Genomic DNA, 17,617 nt, shown 5'->3' on the forward strand with positions numbered 1-17,617 from the left:
TATATATATATATATATATATATATATATATATATATATATATATTATATATATATATTATATATATATATTATATATATATATTATATATATATATTATATATATATATTATATATATATATTATATATATATATTATATATATATATTATATATATATATTATATATATATATTATATATATATATTATATATATATATTATATATATATATTATATATATATATTATATATATATATTATATATATATATTATATATATATATTATATATATATATTATATATATATATATATATATATATTATATATATATATATATATATATATATATAATATATATATATATATATATATATAAAGCTGTATGGTGCTTTTATGACATAGTTGAGTGCAATATGTTATTTAGGTTAGGGTGATAACTGTTGGATGATGGGAAAGCCTTCTGCATAGGAGTAAATGCACATGAGAGTGGATGGAGTTGAGTTTAAAGTTCTGTCCACAAACATATAATTTCTTTGTTATATGTAACAATTGACAGCAGTTCCACACCTCATTCTTCATTCCTTAAGATTTTCCTGTGATGAGCACAATGTGCTAGCTCTGCCTTTTTGCAAAATGGTAAGAGCAATAGGTAGAAGTAGAGAGTAGGAACATTTAAGGAGGAGCATTAGGTAGAATTATTTGGTAGGAACATTATGCAGTAGTATTAGGTTGAGGCAGCCAATAGGAATATTAGGTAGGAGTCTCTGCAAACACTGCACTGGAGTTGCCCTCTGTCACTCGTCTGTTAAGGGTAAGGCACTAAAGGCTACGAAGTGTCACTGGAGTTCACTAATTATTGAGACGATTACTGTGGCTACCCCCTTGACGGAGTTCCAGTAGGGAACAGTTGTCAGAGGTATAGATAGATAAACAGGTGGAGTGATAAGAAAGACGAAAGCAAAACTAGGTGTGGTGGTTAGTTCTGCGGCTAGTGACAAGACTGTTTGTAAGTGGTAGTGTTTCTTGATGGGAGTGAAGAAGATTTGCAGAAGTTTTTGTGTTTTATGATTTGGATAAGCTTATGTGATTGAAGGTAAATTCAAGTCTAAAATGTAATGGTGTTTGAAAGGGAACAGAGTGACGGTTTAGATTTAGCAAAGCTCTAGAGAGTGAGAAGAAAGTGTACCAAACTGTATTATATTGGGAAGAAAGACTGGAAGAGGTGTGAGAATTTAAGTATTTGGGAGCTATCTTGGGTAAGTTTGGTGATATGGAAGGAGCATAAAGGGAGAGAGTAGTACAGGTTAGGAGAATTTAGATCCCTTGATAGAAAAATGAAGGGGAGAGATTCAAGTCTTGAGGTGTATAAGGGATTATGGAACTGCATAGTCCTCCTGACCTTGACCTATGCAGCTGAAACATGGACATGGAACTAGTCATGTGAGCTCTTGAATTCAGTCTTTGGAAATGAGTTGTTTGAGAGGAGCATGTGGTATAACAAGATAGAATAAAGAAAAAAATTAAGGGGTTGTTTGAGTTGTGGTATGGCAGGGAATGCAAAGCGAATGAGTTTAGTAGTAGAAACATAATAGTTTGAGGTGGCTTATGAGTTTTTGGGTGGTAGAGTGGGTGAAATGTAATACTTTGAGGTTGCTTGAACATGAAGAAAGAATTCAAGAGGGAAAGTGAATGAGTTGAGTGGTAAGAAACAATACTTTGAGGTGGCTTATGAGTTTTGGAGTGTTAGAGTGGGTGAAATGTAGTACTTTGAGGTTGCTTGAGCATGAGGAAAGAATTCAAGAGGGAAAGTGAAGTGAGTTGAGTGGTAGAAACATAATACTTTGAGGTGGCTTATGAGTTTTGGAGTGGTAGAGTGGGGAGGCTTCTGAGTTTTGAAGTGGTAGAGTGGGTGAAATGTAATACTTTGAGGTTGCTTAAGCATGTGGAGAGAATGCAAAATGGAAAGTTTACAAGGAGAGTGTATGGAAGTATGATTAGAGGTGTTGGTGTGAAAGGAAGATGACCTATTATGTGAGAATAGAGTGGAAGAGTGCTGGAGGGAGAGAAATGATGGACGAATTAGTGGAATGGTGTATGCAAGGATGGGACGGAGATAAGTGGAGAGACTATTTCTGTGGCCACCCGTTTGAAGGGAGTTCCAGGGGGGAAATCGTATTAGAGATATAGATAAGTTACATGGAGGGCGTGTCATTTTCCCCTTACTGTTTTTTGGAAAACTTGACATGGCACATCATTGTGGTATGTGTCAGTGTGTACATGTTTTTGGAAGAGATCAGGTTGCTGAAAGCTATATGTACCATTTACAATGGTGTCCAAGTGCCTATTAGTGCATTTACCTTTTTGTGTGCTTTCATCCAAATGTATAAATTTACATATTGTCATTGTTGTGTCCATTTTCTGAAGTCTTATTTTAAACCTTAACTTAACATTTGTCATAACTTGAAAAGTTCAAATAAGATACCTGTGGAACCTGATAAAGGCGTTTCCTAGTATTTAAAGATTTGAATGGAATGAGACCTATATATCTAGTTAAATTTTGCTTGTTATGCCCCTTATAAAGGCTTAAATTGGAATCTGGTGCACCTCATAACTTGAAGATTGATAACTCCTATGGGTTAGGTCAGATACACCAAAATCTGCCCTTTATTCAATTGTTTCCCAGCATCTGAAAAAGTGAATGGCAGAAGACTCACAATGTCAGTTTGGATTTTTCCTGAGCTTTGCCTCTTATGAAAAGTTTTAAACTAGCACGAGATGATCATACCTTGGTGATAGAACTTTATGCACATGTTTTGAATTATTTGTAGACAGTATTCCCACCCAATACTTAGTTTCTTTTCCATAAAAGTTGCATTGCAATCTGCTGAAGTGTTCCTTGTAACACCATGTAGTTTAGAAGAAATGTTACCCATATAAGATTAAAAGAATGGCTGCCTTTTTGGTGTTGTCTGCACAAGGATCACATTGTTTAGCATCAGCACCTTGACCTTCAAGCATAATCACGGTCATAACTTCTAAATTTTAATCATTTAATCACATGCTTGTAACAATTTATACAGTTCTTTGCCCATCATATAAAGGATTTAATAAGACCAGCAAGTCAGTCCCTTGTAAAATCATTAAGGATCCCTTTTTTGAAGGAGGTGGTTTGATGTGGGAATAGATATCAGGGGATCTGGATATGCATTCATATTGCCATCTTTGATATGGATTGGCACTTGGAAAAACTCTCCTTTCTAGCTGGGCATGGGATAGTGGACTATAGATGTGCTTGTTGGCAAAAGGGTTGTTTTGCTCTAGGAGTGTAGTAGTCAATATTATTCATAGATAATAACAGGCCTTATCTAGGAACTTTATCCCTGGGTATAGGGGAGAAAGAATGCGTCCCATGTATTCCCTGTGTCTTAGAAGGCATCTAAAAATGGGGGGAGTGGGGGGCTGGAAATCCTCTTCTCCCATTTTTAATATTCCAAAAGAAGGAACAGAGAAGGGGCCAAGTGAGGATATTCCTTATAAGGCTCAGTCCTCTGTTCTTAATGATACCTCTAATGCAGGAAATGGTGAATATGTATGAAAAAAAGTCTAGGAACTTAAGGGGAGAGAGTTTAGTCGTTATCTTGTTTGATCGTTGCTTTTCCAGGTTGTGCTAAGATTTCTGAAACTCATGGCTTGTGAAATACTGATGGCATTGGTTATGTAGCAGTTTCACCTGATGTGTCTTCCTGGTTGTAGCAGACACACCACCATACAAAATTTTGAAAGTTTAAATTTTTTTTTTTTTTTTTTTTTTTTTTTTTTTTTCACAGCAGTTGTATTGAAGCTCTTGAGCCATAGTTACATCTATTTCAGATGCTTAAAGTCTTGGTTGTGATGTTTACATCATGTTCAGTCTTAATAAAGAACTGAAGAAGTGGTGCTGGAACAGCTTCACCACATCTTTCTTGATATTATCTTTCAAATTTGTCCTTTTCATCTAGCATGTTGCTGTGGATGATATTTGAAGCTTGTGCAACATTTGCTTCATTTCATAAAGTTGCTTGAGAGAACCAATTCTACATTTTTGGTTGACAGGAATTACATCCAACCCATTCTAGTGGGCTTTGTGCCCATGCATTTGCTTCATTACTCTCTATATATGCTTGAATTATCTGAAAATTCTAATCCTAGTTGCACAAGTCACTTGTATAGGTTGGCCAGGTCACGAAGTTTGAGTATGGTATCATATATGCTGGTTTTTGTTATGTAGGTGATGATGACAAGCTCAGAAAATACCAATACAAACACTTGACTTTTTTGTGTTAACCATTCCTGTTTTGCTATGTTGTAGGATTTTAAGATTAGTCTTATCTCTCTTTTAGTATACTCTCAAGCAAGTATGATGACACTTCAGTTTCTCAGTCTGATCATCCCGCCACATAGTATTGCCAGAAGCCCTCTGCCATTGAGATTCTAGGCATAGTCATTGATGTAGTTTCATTGCCATGTCTTGTCAGTTCAGAGGTTAAGACCATTTTCTCACAAAACACATTAGAGAATGCTTTGGGCTTATTCTGACCCTTAGTACTTACTACAGTTTTCCTAAGGTACTCCGGGCAGTGAACATTATTTTTCTAGTTTAGAGGAGTTGAATGTGTATACACACTTAGCTGTATTTTGTCATGTTCCTGTCTGAAGCATCATCATCATTTGATACAGCATTATTATGTTTTTTGTCTTGGACTTGATAACTACATACCAACAGGCTTGCAGGATTTGTCTGGAGGCATGATTATTTGGGGGGGGGGGTTGCTTTCCTGGAAAATGGCATGTTGGGCAAACTTGATATCAGAGGAGGTGAATTGGAATATAGTAGTTGGTGGACTGTGCCTGCAAGATTACACTGTAAGTGAAAGGTCACCTTTGGGAAGGCTTTACCAGTCATTAGTGGATAAAAAGGAGTGCAGGCACCTGTAGTGAAGAGCTTGAAAGGTGAGGGGTTAATTGAGGCCAAGGAATCATTAACCTCAAACTCCATTCAATGGGATGCTTTAGGAGAATTCTTGATACTTGGGAATGTCAGGCATTATGTTTGTACCTCCATGTATTGCTAGGTAATGTCAGCCATAGAGGATCACTTCCCTATCACTCACTTGAGAGCCTTTATGTGTGTGTATTTTAGTGTGGTCAAGGTTACACAACAAAGTTGACATAAATTGTGTAGGTGGGCATATGTTCAGCAAGAAATAAATCTTGTAGGTGGGTGTATGTTCACTAGACCGTGACATTAGACAGACTGTAAAAAATGTCAACTCATTTTCCATGAGTTAACTCTTATGTTGGTCCACTGTACTGCCTGTCAAGTGCCACCAGACTCAAAGATTTAGGTAGCAATGCCATAAATTCCCTGCTGATGAATAATTCCACATCATACTCATAGATGCCACTAGTAGCCTGACAACGTAGCTGAAAAAAAATACCATGCATCAGTTTTCCATAATCATTGTAATTAGGTCAGGTTGGCAGAAAGCCAGATATTTACGACGAATGTCATAGTCAGTTTTATAGTAAAAAGAAATAATTTGTCCTGTGTTAATTCTTATATTTTTTGATGAAAATTTGTAATCATTATCCGGTGAATAATACATATGATATTTAGGGATGTTTATGCAAAAGAAAACAAAAAAAACTATGTATGGAATGTTTTAAATCACAGAGGGAGAGAAAACCACAGTGTGTTATGTATTTAGGTATATGAAAAAAGAAATGACAAGATGAAAAAAAGCATAATCATTGTATTTTTACATGAATGAATTAGAACATCCAAACTTACAGCCAGGGCTCTTCCCAGCTCTATATGCTCCCACACTAATATAGAGGAAAGTATAGTACAATCTCAGGTATTTTCTTCATTAACATACAGAGATAGTGTAAGTTTATTAATACCCCCTTCCCCCAGGACATCATTTCAAATTTATGCTGGAGTTGAAGGGTTAAAGATAAAATGTAACAGGAGGTGCCACTACTTGTGCATAGTGCACCAGATTCAGACTGCTAGTTAATCTGATTTTATTTATGTTCAGGGAATGTGTGACATTTATTTTAGCATGGATAAACAGATCTGCATTTTGATAACCCATGGTAGAAAATTATTTTAGTGTACTTTAGTTTTCTGCTGCCACCGATGGTAGAAAATTATTTTAGTGTACTTTAGTTTTCTGCTGCCACCGAGGAAGTATTGTTTATTTAGGGCTGATTGAGCTGCAAGTTCAGCCATCTACCCGGTTCTTGTTTGAAAGTTTTGGTTCTGACTTCAGGTAAATGTATTTTATTAGGGAGAACATTAAATTGGATTTATACTTTCTTACTAGGTTGATCATGGTATTTTATTTGATGTCATTTCAAGATTTCCTAGTATATTTAATCACAGTTTCTTCCCATGAGGGATTTCTAATCTGAAAATGTTTTCTTTATCCTTTTACTTGCTGCCATGCACAGAGTATCATGTATTTCTATCTTTATGTATGGCTATTTAGGTGCTCTTTTAGTCTTTCATGGCACTTTATTTCCATTTCTTCAAATATTATAAAGTGCTTTTGTATTTTATGACATATTTCCATTTGTTTGGTTAGTGGCTATACAAAACAATCGTATTCAGATTTGTTTTTTAAATATACGTTGGAGAGTTTCATTATCACCTTTATCTTTAGTTGCGAATATTTTCAGTATCATTATACTCATTATTTTATACCATTATACTATCTTTTTGACATGCTCATTAAATTAATTTCTCATGATGACTGTGGGTCTTTGACATTTGCTTCACTTTTAACCTTACTCTCTTGTGGTTCAACTTTAATGCATGACCACTTTATTTTTAATAATTTCATAACATTTTTTCAATTTATTTATTTATTTTATTTTGCTTTGTCGCTGTCTCCCGCGTTTGCAAGGTAGCGCAAGGAAACAGACAAAAGAAATGGCCCAACCCACCCCCATACACGTGTATATACATACACGTCCCCACACACAAATATACATACCCATACATCTCAATGTATACATATATATACACACACAGACATATACATATATACACATGCACACAATTCACACTGTCTGCCTTTATTCATTCCCATTTATACTAATTCATTTCATGTGGTTCTCTTCTTCCCACTTTTTGCCATTGTCAAGGACATTCTGCATGCATCACCTTTAGTAGTGAATATTGTCAGTATCATACTACTCATTAAAACTGTTTTATACAGCTGTACTATCGTTGAATTAATTTCTCATGATGACTCTGGGTCTTGTACTTTTGCTTTACTTTTTGCTTTATTTCCATTTAGTCCAATTGTAGGGCATAACCATTCTATTGTTAATCATTATTTAGCTTATTTGTTCGTGTATACTAATAAATGTCATCAGGTTCTCTCCATCCGACTTGTAGATTATATTACTTTTTCATCCATGTTACTTTGGTTTCATCTGCAAAGTATTTGTGTTAGTAAGATGGAGTGTGGCAAAGCAGCAAGAGTCGATTGGTTTGCCATACCATTTATCAGAAAAAGAGGCAATACACTGTTTTGAATGTTGGTTAGTCATGCATTTCATTGCCAGTATGGCACAAGAATAGGCACCTAAGGACTGGCAGAATACAAGAATATTACCATGCTGTAAAGGCAAGAGAGACAAAAGGTGTAAGTCTGTTGAGTATACCTGATAAGGTGTATGGGAGAATGGCAATTGAGAGGGCTTTATGGGAGAGTGATGATTGAAATGATGATATTTTTAGAAAATCTGAGTAGGGAGGAGCAATGTTGCTTTTGGGAAGGTACTGGATACGTGAACCAGGTGATGAAAAATATTTTGTGGAGATACTCAGATGAAGAGAGACTTGCTTTTGATATTTGTGGATATGAAGAAAGCATGTAATAAGGTTGAGATAGAGGCCTTGTAGAAGATGCTGTGAATATATGGGTTAAATTGAAAGTTATTAAATGCATTGAGGAAGCTTTATCAGGAGAGAGGCATGTATGCAAGTGGTTGGTTTGGGCATAAGAGCCAGGCTTATTCAGGATGTCAGTATCAAGCTACATCTACCAGCTGGAAAATATTTAACACCTTTTTCAGGAGTCAAGGATAATTCACTGACCATATACACTAGCACTTTACATATACGGCTCATGCATGTGTATGTAGGAAGGTTTGGCACTTCCGAGTAAAGATGGGTCTGCTTCAATGTAATGTCACCATGATGAACACCTGTCTTTGCAGTGACATACTGCATCATATAAAAAAAAAAAGGGTGGGGGGTCTACCAATAATGATATATGTGTCACCCACTGAAGAGATTCAACGTAATTCCATTTTTGCCCTATCTGTATCATACCTCACATCTTTATGATATAGGGACTGCTATTCCTTCAAACATACCCATTTTTGCCCTCTTGGTTATCGTTCTCTCTTGGCACACACTCACTTCAATGCTCCCAGAACGTTCTCCCTTTCCCCCAACCTATGATTCGCTTCTGCTTCAATGGTTCCATTTGCTGCCATGTCTACTCCCAGGTATCTAAACCATATATTTTTCCTGTGTCAGCAAGTTAGTCTGAGGAACAGAGGAAAAAATGGCACGTATGCTTACACAAGACAGCTGAGTGTGAGCTGATGTGGCCTTTCTTTGTTGAGTTTCTTGGCGTTACCTTGCTGATGCAGGAGTAGCAATGCTGTTTCCTTTGGGGAGGGATGGTGCTGGATGTGGATGAAGGCAAGCAAGTATGAATATGTACATGTTTATATAAGTATATGTCTGTGTATGTATATGTTGATATATGTATGAATATGTGTGTATGGGCGTTTGTTCATATATGTGTATATGATTGGATGGGCCGTTCTTTGTCTGTTTCCCATGCTATCTTGCTGATGTGGGAAACGCGTGTGTTGAAATGGTTTGGAAATATGGAACGAATGAGGAAAGGTTGACAAAGAGGATGTGTGTTTCAGAGGTGGAGGGAACAAGAAGCGGGAGACCAAAATGGAGGTAGAAGGATGGAGTGAAAAAGATTTTGAGTGATCAGGGCCTTAACATGCAGGAGGGTAAGAGGCATGCAAGAAATGGCATTGGAGTGATGTGGTATACTAGGGTTGACATTGTTAATGGACTGAACCAGGGCATGTGAAGTGTCTTGGGTAAACCATGGAAAGGTCTGTGGGGCCTGGATGTGGATTGGGAGCTTTAGTTTTGGTGCATTACCTTTGACAGTTAGAGACAGAGTGTGAACGAATGTGCCCCCCCCCCCCCCCCTTTTTTTTTTTTTTCCTGGCGCTGCCTCGCTGAAGTAGGGGGTAGCAGTGCTGTTTCCTGTGGGGCGGGGTAGCGACAGAAATAGATGAAGGCAGCCAAGTATGAATATGTTAATGTGTATGTATGTATATGTCTGTGGACTTAGCCAAGGCATGTGAGGCATCCAGGATAAAAAATGGAAAGGTCTGTGGGGCCTGGTTGTGGATTGGGAGCTGTAGTTTTGGTGCATTGCACATAACTAGAGAATAGATGTGAATGCATGTAGCCTTTCTTCTTTTGATCCTGACACTACATTGTTAATGCGAGATATGGTGATCAAGTACAAAAATATATACCTACATACATTGATTCATATTCATACCTCTTCTTGGGTCTAACCTTGGGCTAACCCCTACATCACGTGTTTTTGTGTGTGTCCCTCGTGTTTCCAAAGTCGTTAAAGCCAAAAGTTATTGTTTCATGTAAATAGTTTAAAGTTTTTAGATGTGTTTCCCATGATGAAATGCTTAATCATTAATTTTTAGCATTTTAGAAAATCAGACTTTTAATAATAAAGGAATGCAGTCTTCTGTGTCAGGAGTGAGAAATTTATTATGTAAGAGAATCTCTCCTCTCTCTCTTTCTCTTCTCTGTTTATGTATTTATTATACTTTGTTGCTGTCTCCCGCGTTTGCAAGGTAGCGCAAGCAAACAGACGAAAGAATGGCCCAACCCACCCACATACACATGTATATACATACACATCCACACACGCACACATACATACCTATACATCTCAACGTATACATATATATATACACACAGACATATACATATATATACATGTACATAATTCATATACATATATACACACACGTACATAATTCATACTGTCTGTTTTTATTCATTCCCATTGCCACCCCGCCACACATGAAATAACAACCCCCTCCCCCCTCATGTGTGCGAGTTAGCGCTAGGAAAAGACAACAAAGGCCACATTCGTTCACACTCAGTCTCTAGCTGTCATGTAATAATGCACCGAAACCACAGCTCCCTTTCCACATCCAGGCCCCGCAGAACTTTCCATGGTTTACCCCAGATGCTTCACATGCCCTGGATCAATTCATTGACAGCACGTCGACCCTGGTATACCACATCGTTCCAGTTCACTCTATTCCTTGCATGCCTTTCACCCTCCTGCATGTTCAGGCCCTGATCACTCAAAATCTTTTTCACTCCATCTTTCCACCTCCAATTTGGTCTCCCATTTCTCCTTGTTCCCTCCACCTCTGACACATATATCCTCTTGGTCAATCTTTCCTCACTCATTTTGGTCTCCCATTTCTCCTTGTTCCCTCCACCTCTGACACATATATCCTCTTGGTCAATCTTTCCTCACTCATTCTCTCCATGTGACCAAACCATTTCAAAACACCCCCTTCTGCTCTCTCAACCACACTCTTTTGATTACCACACATCTCTCTTACCCTATTATTACTCACACAATCAAACCACCCCACACCACATATTGTTCTCAAACATCTCATTTCCAGCACATCCACCTTCCTGCGCACAACTCTATCCTTAGCCCACTCCTCGCAACCATATAACATTGTTGGAACCACTATTCCTTCAAACATAGCCATTTTTGCTTTCAGAGATAATGTTCTCGACTTCCACACATTCTTCATGCTCCCAGAACTTTTGCCCCCTTTCCCACCCTATGATTCACTTCTGCTTCCATGATTCCATCCGCTGCCAGATCCACTCCCAGATATCTAAAACACTTCCACTTCCTCCAGTTTTTCTCCATTCAAACTTACCTCCCAATTGACTTGTCCCTCCTCCCTCCTGTACCCAATAACCTTGCTCCTATTCACATTTACTCTCAACTTTCTTCTTTCACACACTTTACCAAACTCAGTCACCAGCTTCTGCAGTTTCTCACACGAATCAGCCACCAACTCTGTAACATCAGCGAACAACAACTGACTCGCTTCCCAAGCTCTTTCATCCACAACAGACTGCATACTTGCCTCTCTTTCCAAAACTCTTGCATTCACCTCCCTAACAACCCCATCCATATTAAAGAACCATGGAGACATCACACACCCCTGCCACAAACCTACATTCACTGAGAACCAATCACTTTCCTCCCTTCCTACACTTACACATGCCTTACATCCTCGATAAAAACTTTTCACTGCTTCAAACAACTTATATTCTTAATACCTTCCACAGAGCATCTCTATCAACTCTATCAAATGCCTTCTCCAGATCCATAAATGCTACATACAAATCCACTTGCTTTTCTAAGTATTTCTCACATACATTCTTCAAAGCAAACACCTGATCCACATATCCTCTACCACTTCTGAAACCACACTGCTCTTCCCCAATCTGATACTCTGAACATGCCTTCACCCTTTCAATCAATATATTTATTTAATTATTTTGCTTTGTCACTGTCTCCCGCTTTGCCAGGGTAGTGCAAGGAAACAGACGAAAGAATGGCCCACCCACCCACATACACATGTATATACATACATGTCCACACACGCAAATATACGTACCTATACATCTCAATGTATACATATATATATACACACACAGACATATATACACATGTCCATAATTCATACTGTCTGCCTTTATTCATTCCCATCGCCACCTCGCCACACATGGAATAACAACCCCCTCCCCCCTCATGTGTGCGAGGTAGCGCTAGGAAAAGACAACAAAGGCCCCATTCGTTCACACTCGGTCTCTAGCTGTCATGTAATAATGCACCGAAACCACAGCTCCCTTTCCACATCCAGGCCCCACAGAACTTTCCATGGTTTACCCCAGATGCTTCACATGCCCTGGTTCAATCCATTGACAGCACGTCAACCCCGGTATACTACATCGTTCCAATTCACTCTATTCCTTGCATGCCCACCCTCCTGCATGTTCAGGCCCCGATCACTCAAAATCTTTTTCACTCCATCTTTCCACCTCCAATTTGGTCTCCCACTTCTTGTTCCCTCCACCTCTGACACATATATCCTCTTGGTCAATCTTTCCTCACTCATTCTCTCCATGTGATCAAACCATTTCAAAACAACCTCTTCTGCTCTCTCAACCACATATACATACATTAAATAACCTTACCAACCAGTCAACAATACAGCGTCAAAGTATAATAAAAAAAATAAATAATATATATATGAATTCCGCTGCATACCATTTTTTAATAAATTCCACTGCAATACCATCCAAACCCACTGCCTTGCCGGCTTTCATCTTCCGCAAATCTTTTACTACCTCTTCTCTGTTTACCAAATCATTTTCCCTAACCCTCTTACTTTGCACACGACCTCGACCAAAACACCCTATATCTGCCACTTTATCATCAAACACATAATAACAAACCTTCAAAATGCTCACTCCATCTCCTCACATCACCACTACTTGTTATCGCCTCCCCATTTTCCCCCCTTCACTGATGTTCCCATTTGTTCCCTTGTCTTACGCACTTTATTTACCTCCTTCCAAAACATATTTTTATCCTCCCTGAAATTTTATGATAGTCTCTCAGCCTATCTCTCATTTGCCCTCTTTTTCACCTCTTGCACCTTTCTCATGACCTCCTGCCTCTTTATTTTATACATCTCCCGGTTATTTGCAGTATTTCCCTGCAAAAATCATCCAAATGCCTCTCTCTTCTCTTTCACTAATACTCTTACTTCTTCATCCCACCTCTCACTACCCTTTCTAATCTGCCCATCTCCCATGCTTCTCATGCCACAAGCATCTTTTGCACAAGCCATCACTGCTTCCCTAAATATATCCCATTCCTCCCCCACTTCCCTTACGTCCTTTGTTCTCACCTTTTTCATTCTGTACTCAGTCTCTCCTGGTACTTCCTCACACAAGTCTCCTTCCCAAGCTCGCTCTTTCTCACCACTCTTTTCACCCCAACATTCTCTCTTCTTTTCTGAAAACCTCTACAAATCTTCACCAGCGGATGGAAGCGGAAGTGAATCATAGGGTGGGGGAGGGGGCGAAAATTCTGGGAGCCTTGAAGAATGTGTGGAAGTCAAGAACATTATCTCGAAAAGCAAAAATGGGTATGTTTGAAGGAGTAGTGGTTCCAACAATATGTATGGTTGCGAGGCGTGGGCTATGGATAGAGTTGCACGCAGGAGGGTGGATGTGTTGGAAATGAGATGTTTGAGGACAATATGTGGTGTGAGGTGGTTTGATCGAGTAAGTAATGTAAGGGTGAGAGATGTGTGGTAATAAAAAGAGTGTGGTTGAGAGAGCAGAAGAGGGTGTTTTGAAATGGTTTGGTCACATGGAGAGAAGGAGTGAGGAAAGATTGGCAAAGAGGATATATGTGTCAGAGGTGGAGGGAACGAGGAGAAATGGGAGACCAAATTGGAGGTGGAAAGATGGAGTGAAAAAGATTTTGAGTGATTGGGGGCCTGAACATGCAGGAGGGTGAAAGGCGGGCAAGGAATAGAGTGAATTGGAACAATGTGGTATACTGGCGTCAACGTGCTGTCAGTGGATTGAACCAGGGCATGTGAAGTGTCTGGGGTAAACCATGGAAAGTTCTGTGGGGCCTGGATGTGGAAAGGGAGCTGTGGTTTCGGTGCACAATTACATGACAGCTAGAGACTGAGTGTGAACGAATGGGGCCTTTGTTGTCTTTTCCTAGCGCTACCTCGCGCACATGCGGGGGGAGGGGGTTGTTATTTCATGTCTGGCGAAGTGGCGATGGGAATGAATAAAGGCAGACAGTATGAATTATGTACATGTGTATATATGTATATGTCTGTGTGTGTATATATGTGTATACGTTGAGATGTATAGGTATGTATATTTGTGTGTGTGGACGTTTATACATGTGTGTGGGGGTGGGTTGGGCCATTCTTTTGTGTGTTTCCTTGCGCTTCCTCACTAACGTGGGAGACAGCAACAAAGCAAATAAATTATATATATAAAGCAGATTGGAGAATTTATGGAAAATATGTCTTTGATAGTGTTTATAAGTTAAACTATGATTGAACATTATAAGATTTTAAGATGGCTGAAGCTGTAGTAGTTTTTTGATTCCATGGAGGTATTGATATGGCAGGAAAAAATCATGATTTATTTTTATTTACAGAAGGTGGACGTTCTGGTGGAATGGATGGCGGTAGGGTTGTCATGCGTGCCGGTGACTGGGAATGCCATCAGTGCCAGTTCCATAACTTCGCTTCACGTGACCAGTGTTTCAAGTGCTCCACCCCAAAATGTTTGTATTATTATTATTATTCCTTTTTTTCAATTTATTTAAAGTTTGACATGTTACACCTTTTATTTTTTGTTGGGAATTGTTACAAGCAAGAATTATTTCATCTTTCATTTGTAGATGAACAAACTTTGCTAACTTTCAAACCCATTTTCAAGTGATACAGGATGAATTGTGAAGGACTGATAGTAGATATATTAGCTAAAGGGGAATAGTTAACTCAAAAGTAGTTATGAGAGGACAGATAGCTCTAAGAATGTAGCTAAATACACTCTTAAACATATCCATAACCATCTTTGCATTAAACATTAAATAGGGTTAGTAAGACCAAAAGTAGTTACAGAGGATACACATCTCTAAGACTGTAACTAATTATGTTCATAAACAGAAGACCTCAGTAGCAGGAGCTGAGAATCATCACAAGAATGATAATGCCCATAGGCTTTGTTTAAATCTTAAGCTGTGGAATTGATCCTGAGGAACCATCTCCTGTAGGGTAAGAATACCCTCACAGAACATATGGCATAAGTAAAGAAAGCCTCTTAAGAATTTGGAATACATTCATGTGTATTGGTTTGATGGGGTTTTAAACGAACCTTGTTGGGGCATGTGGCCAGCCAGTGTACGATTTTTTTCATGCATGATTTTACATTGATGTATACATTAGCACCATACACAGTGTATAGGAGCTGAGCTACATTGATAGCTGTGTAGTTAGCCAGCATGTCAGTGATTGTCAAGTTGCACTCCTCTGACCCAGTTAGCTGTCTTTTCTTTCTGCCTCACCCACTCGTGGACTACTGGCATTTTGTCAACAAAAGTACAATCTAATTGTCAAACATGACACTTAAACAGCTCATTCTTCCCTACTCTAGATTCTGCTGTGATGAGCACTATGTGATTAGCTGCCTGTTTGTAAAATGGTAGGAGCATCAAATAGATAGGAGTATTTGGTTGAAGCAGTTGGTAGGAACATTGGGCAAAAGCATTTGGTAGAATTAGCTAATTAGGTAGGAGCATCTGCAAACACTGCACTAGACTTACCCTCTGCCTGTGGCCTGTTAGGGATGAAGCATTAAAGGCTAAGAAGTGGCGTTGGAATTCATTAGTTATGGAGACTGTTGCTATGGCCACCTGCTTGAAGTTCCAGAAGGGAACGGGCATCAGAGATATAGATAGATGTATAGACCATACACAACTTAAGTTTTGCACATATATGGTTACAAGGCATGGGCTATAGATAGGGTTGTATGGAGGAGGGTGGATGTGTATGAAATTAAATGTTTGAGGACAATATGTGGTGTGAGATTGTTTGATCGAGTAAGTAATGAAAGGGTAAGAGAGATGTGTGTTAATAAAAAGTGTGTGGTTAAGAGAGCAGAAGAGGGTGTATTGAAATGGTTTGGTCACATGGAGAGAATGAGTGAGGAAAGATGGACCAAGAGGATATATGTGTCGGAGGTGGAGGGAACGAGGAGAAGTGGGAGACCAAATTGGAGGTGGAAAGATGGAGTGAAAAAGATTTTGTGTGATCGGGGCCTGAACATGCAGGAGGGTGAAAGGAGGGCAAGGAATAGAGTGAATTGGATCGATGTGGTATACCGGGGTTGACGTGCTGTCAGTGGATTGAATCAGGGCATGTGAAGCGTCTGGGGTAAACCATGGAAAGCTGTGTAGGTATGTATATTTGCGTGTGTGGACGTATGTATATACATGTGTATGGGGGTGGGTTGGGCCATTTCTTTCGTCTGTTTCCTTGCGCTACCTTGCAGACGCGGGAGACAGCAAAAAAAAAGAAATGTATACATTGAAATGTATTGGTATTTGTGGGCTTTTATGTATATACATTTGTATGTGGTTGGGTTGGGCCATTCTTTCATATGTTTCCTTGCGCTACTTTGCTAACTCGGAAGACATCGAGAAAGTATAATGAAAAAATTCAAATTTACGCTATATTTATTTATAAATTTTACTACAGACAGATGTTATATGTGTAATTGAACCTACTTTTTCAAGTAGGCAGCAAATATGAATGTGTACATGTGTATATATGTATGTATACATTGAAATGTATGAGTATGTGTGGGCGTTTATGTATATACATTTCTATGTGGGTGGGTTGGGCCAGTCTTTCGTATATTTCCTTGCACTACCTTGCTAACGCAGGAGACATCGACAGATTTATTTATTTTGCTTTGTCGCTGTCTCCCGCATTAGGTAGCGCAAGGAAACAGACGAAAGAATAGCCCAACCCACCCACATACACATGTATATACATACACGTCCACACATGCAAATATACATACCTATACATCTCGTTTCCCTATATATACACACACAGACATATACATATATATTTTTTTTTTTTTTTTTTATTATACTCTGTCGCTGTCTCCCGCGTTTGCGAGGTAGCGCAAGGAAACAGACGAAAGAAATGGCCCAACCCCCCCCCATACACATGTATATACATACGTCCACACACGCAAATATACATACCTACACAGCTTTCCATGGTTTACCCCAGACGCTTCACATGCCCTGCTTCAATCCACTGACAGCACGTCAACCCCGGTATACCACATCGCTCCAATTCACTCTATTCCTTGCCCTCCTTTCACCCTCCTGCATGCTCGGGCCCCGATCACACAAAATCATTTTCACTCCATCTTTCCACCTCCAATTTGGTCTCCCTCTTCTCCTTGTTCCCTCCACCTCCGACACATATATCCTCTTGGTCAATCTTTCCTCACTCATCCTCTCCATGTGCCCAAACCACTTCAAAACACCCTCTTCTGCTCTCTCAACCACGCTCTTTTTATTTCCACACATCTCTCTTACCCTTACGTTACTCACTCGATCAAACCACCTCACACCACACATTGTCCTCAAACATCTCATTTCCAGCACATCCATCCTCCTACGCACAACTCTATCCATAGCCCACGCCTCACAACCATACAACATTGTTGGAACCACTATTCCTTCAAACATACCCATTTTTGCTTTCCGAGATAATGTTCTCGACTTCCACACATTCTTCAAGGCCCCCAGGATTTTCGCCCCCTCCCC

At 39.1% G+C, this 17,617-nt stretch overlaps 1 protein-coding gene across 5 annotated transcripts in view; it reads left to right on the top strand.

Annotated features, from left to right (window-relative positions):
• The window catches only part of LOC139759733 (uncharacterized), a 129,783-nt gene that overhangs the window by 108,759 nt on the left and 3,407 nt on the right, over positions 1–17,617 (top strand). For all 5 annotated transcript variants that reach the window (XM_071682130.1, XM_071682134.1, XM_071682131.1 and 2 more), the window contains one exon: positions 14,423–14,551. In XM_071682130.1, the coding sequence (XP_071538231.1) occupies positions 14,423–14,551 (129 nt within the window). The remainder of the gene's footprint in view (positions 1–14,422; positions 14,552–17,617) is intronic.

This window comes from Panulirus ornatus, chromosome 34 (assembly GCF_036320965.1).
Source record: "Panulirus ornatus isolate Po-2019 chromosome 34, ASM3632096v1, whole genome shotgun sequence".
NCBI classification, from domain to species: Eukaryota; Metazoa; Arthropoda; class Malacostraca; order Decapoda; family Palinuridae; genus Panulirus; species Panulirus ornatus.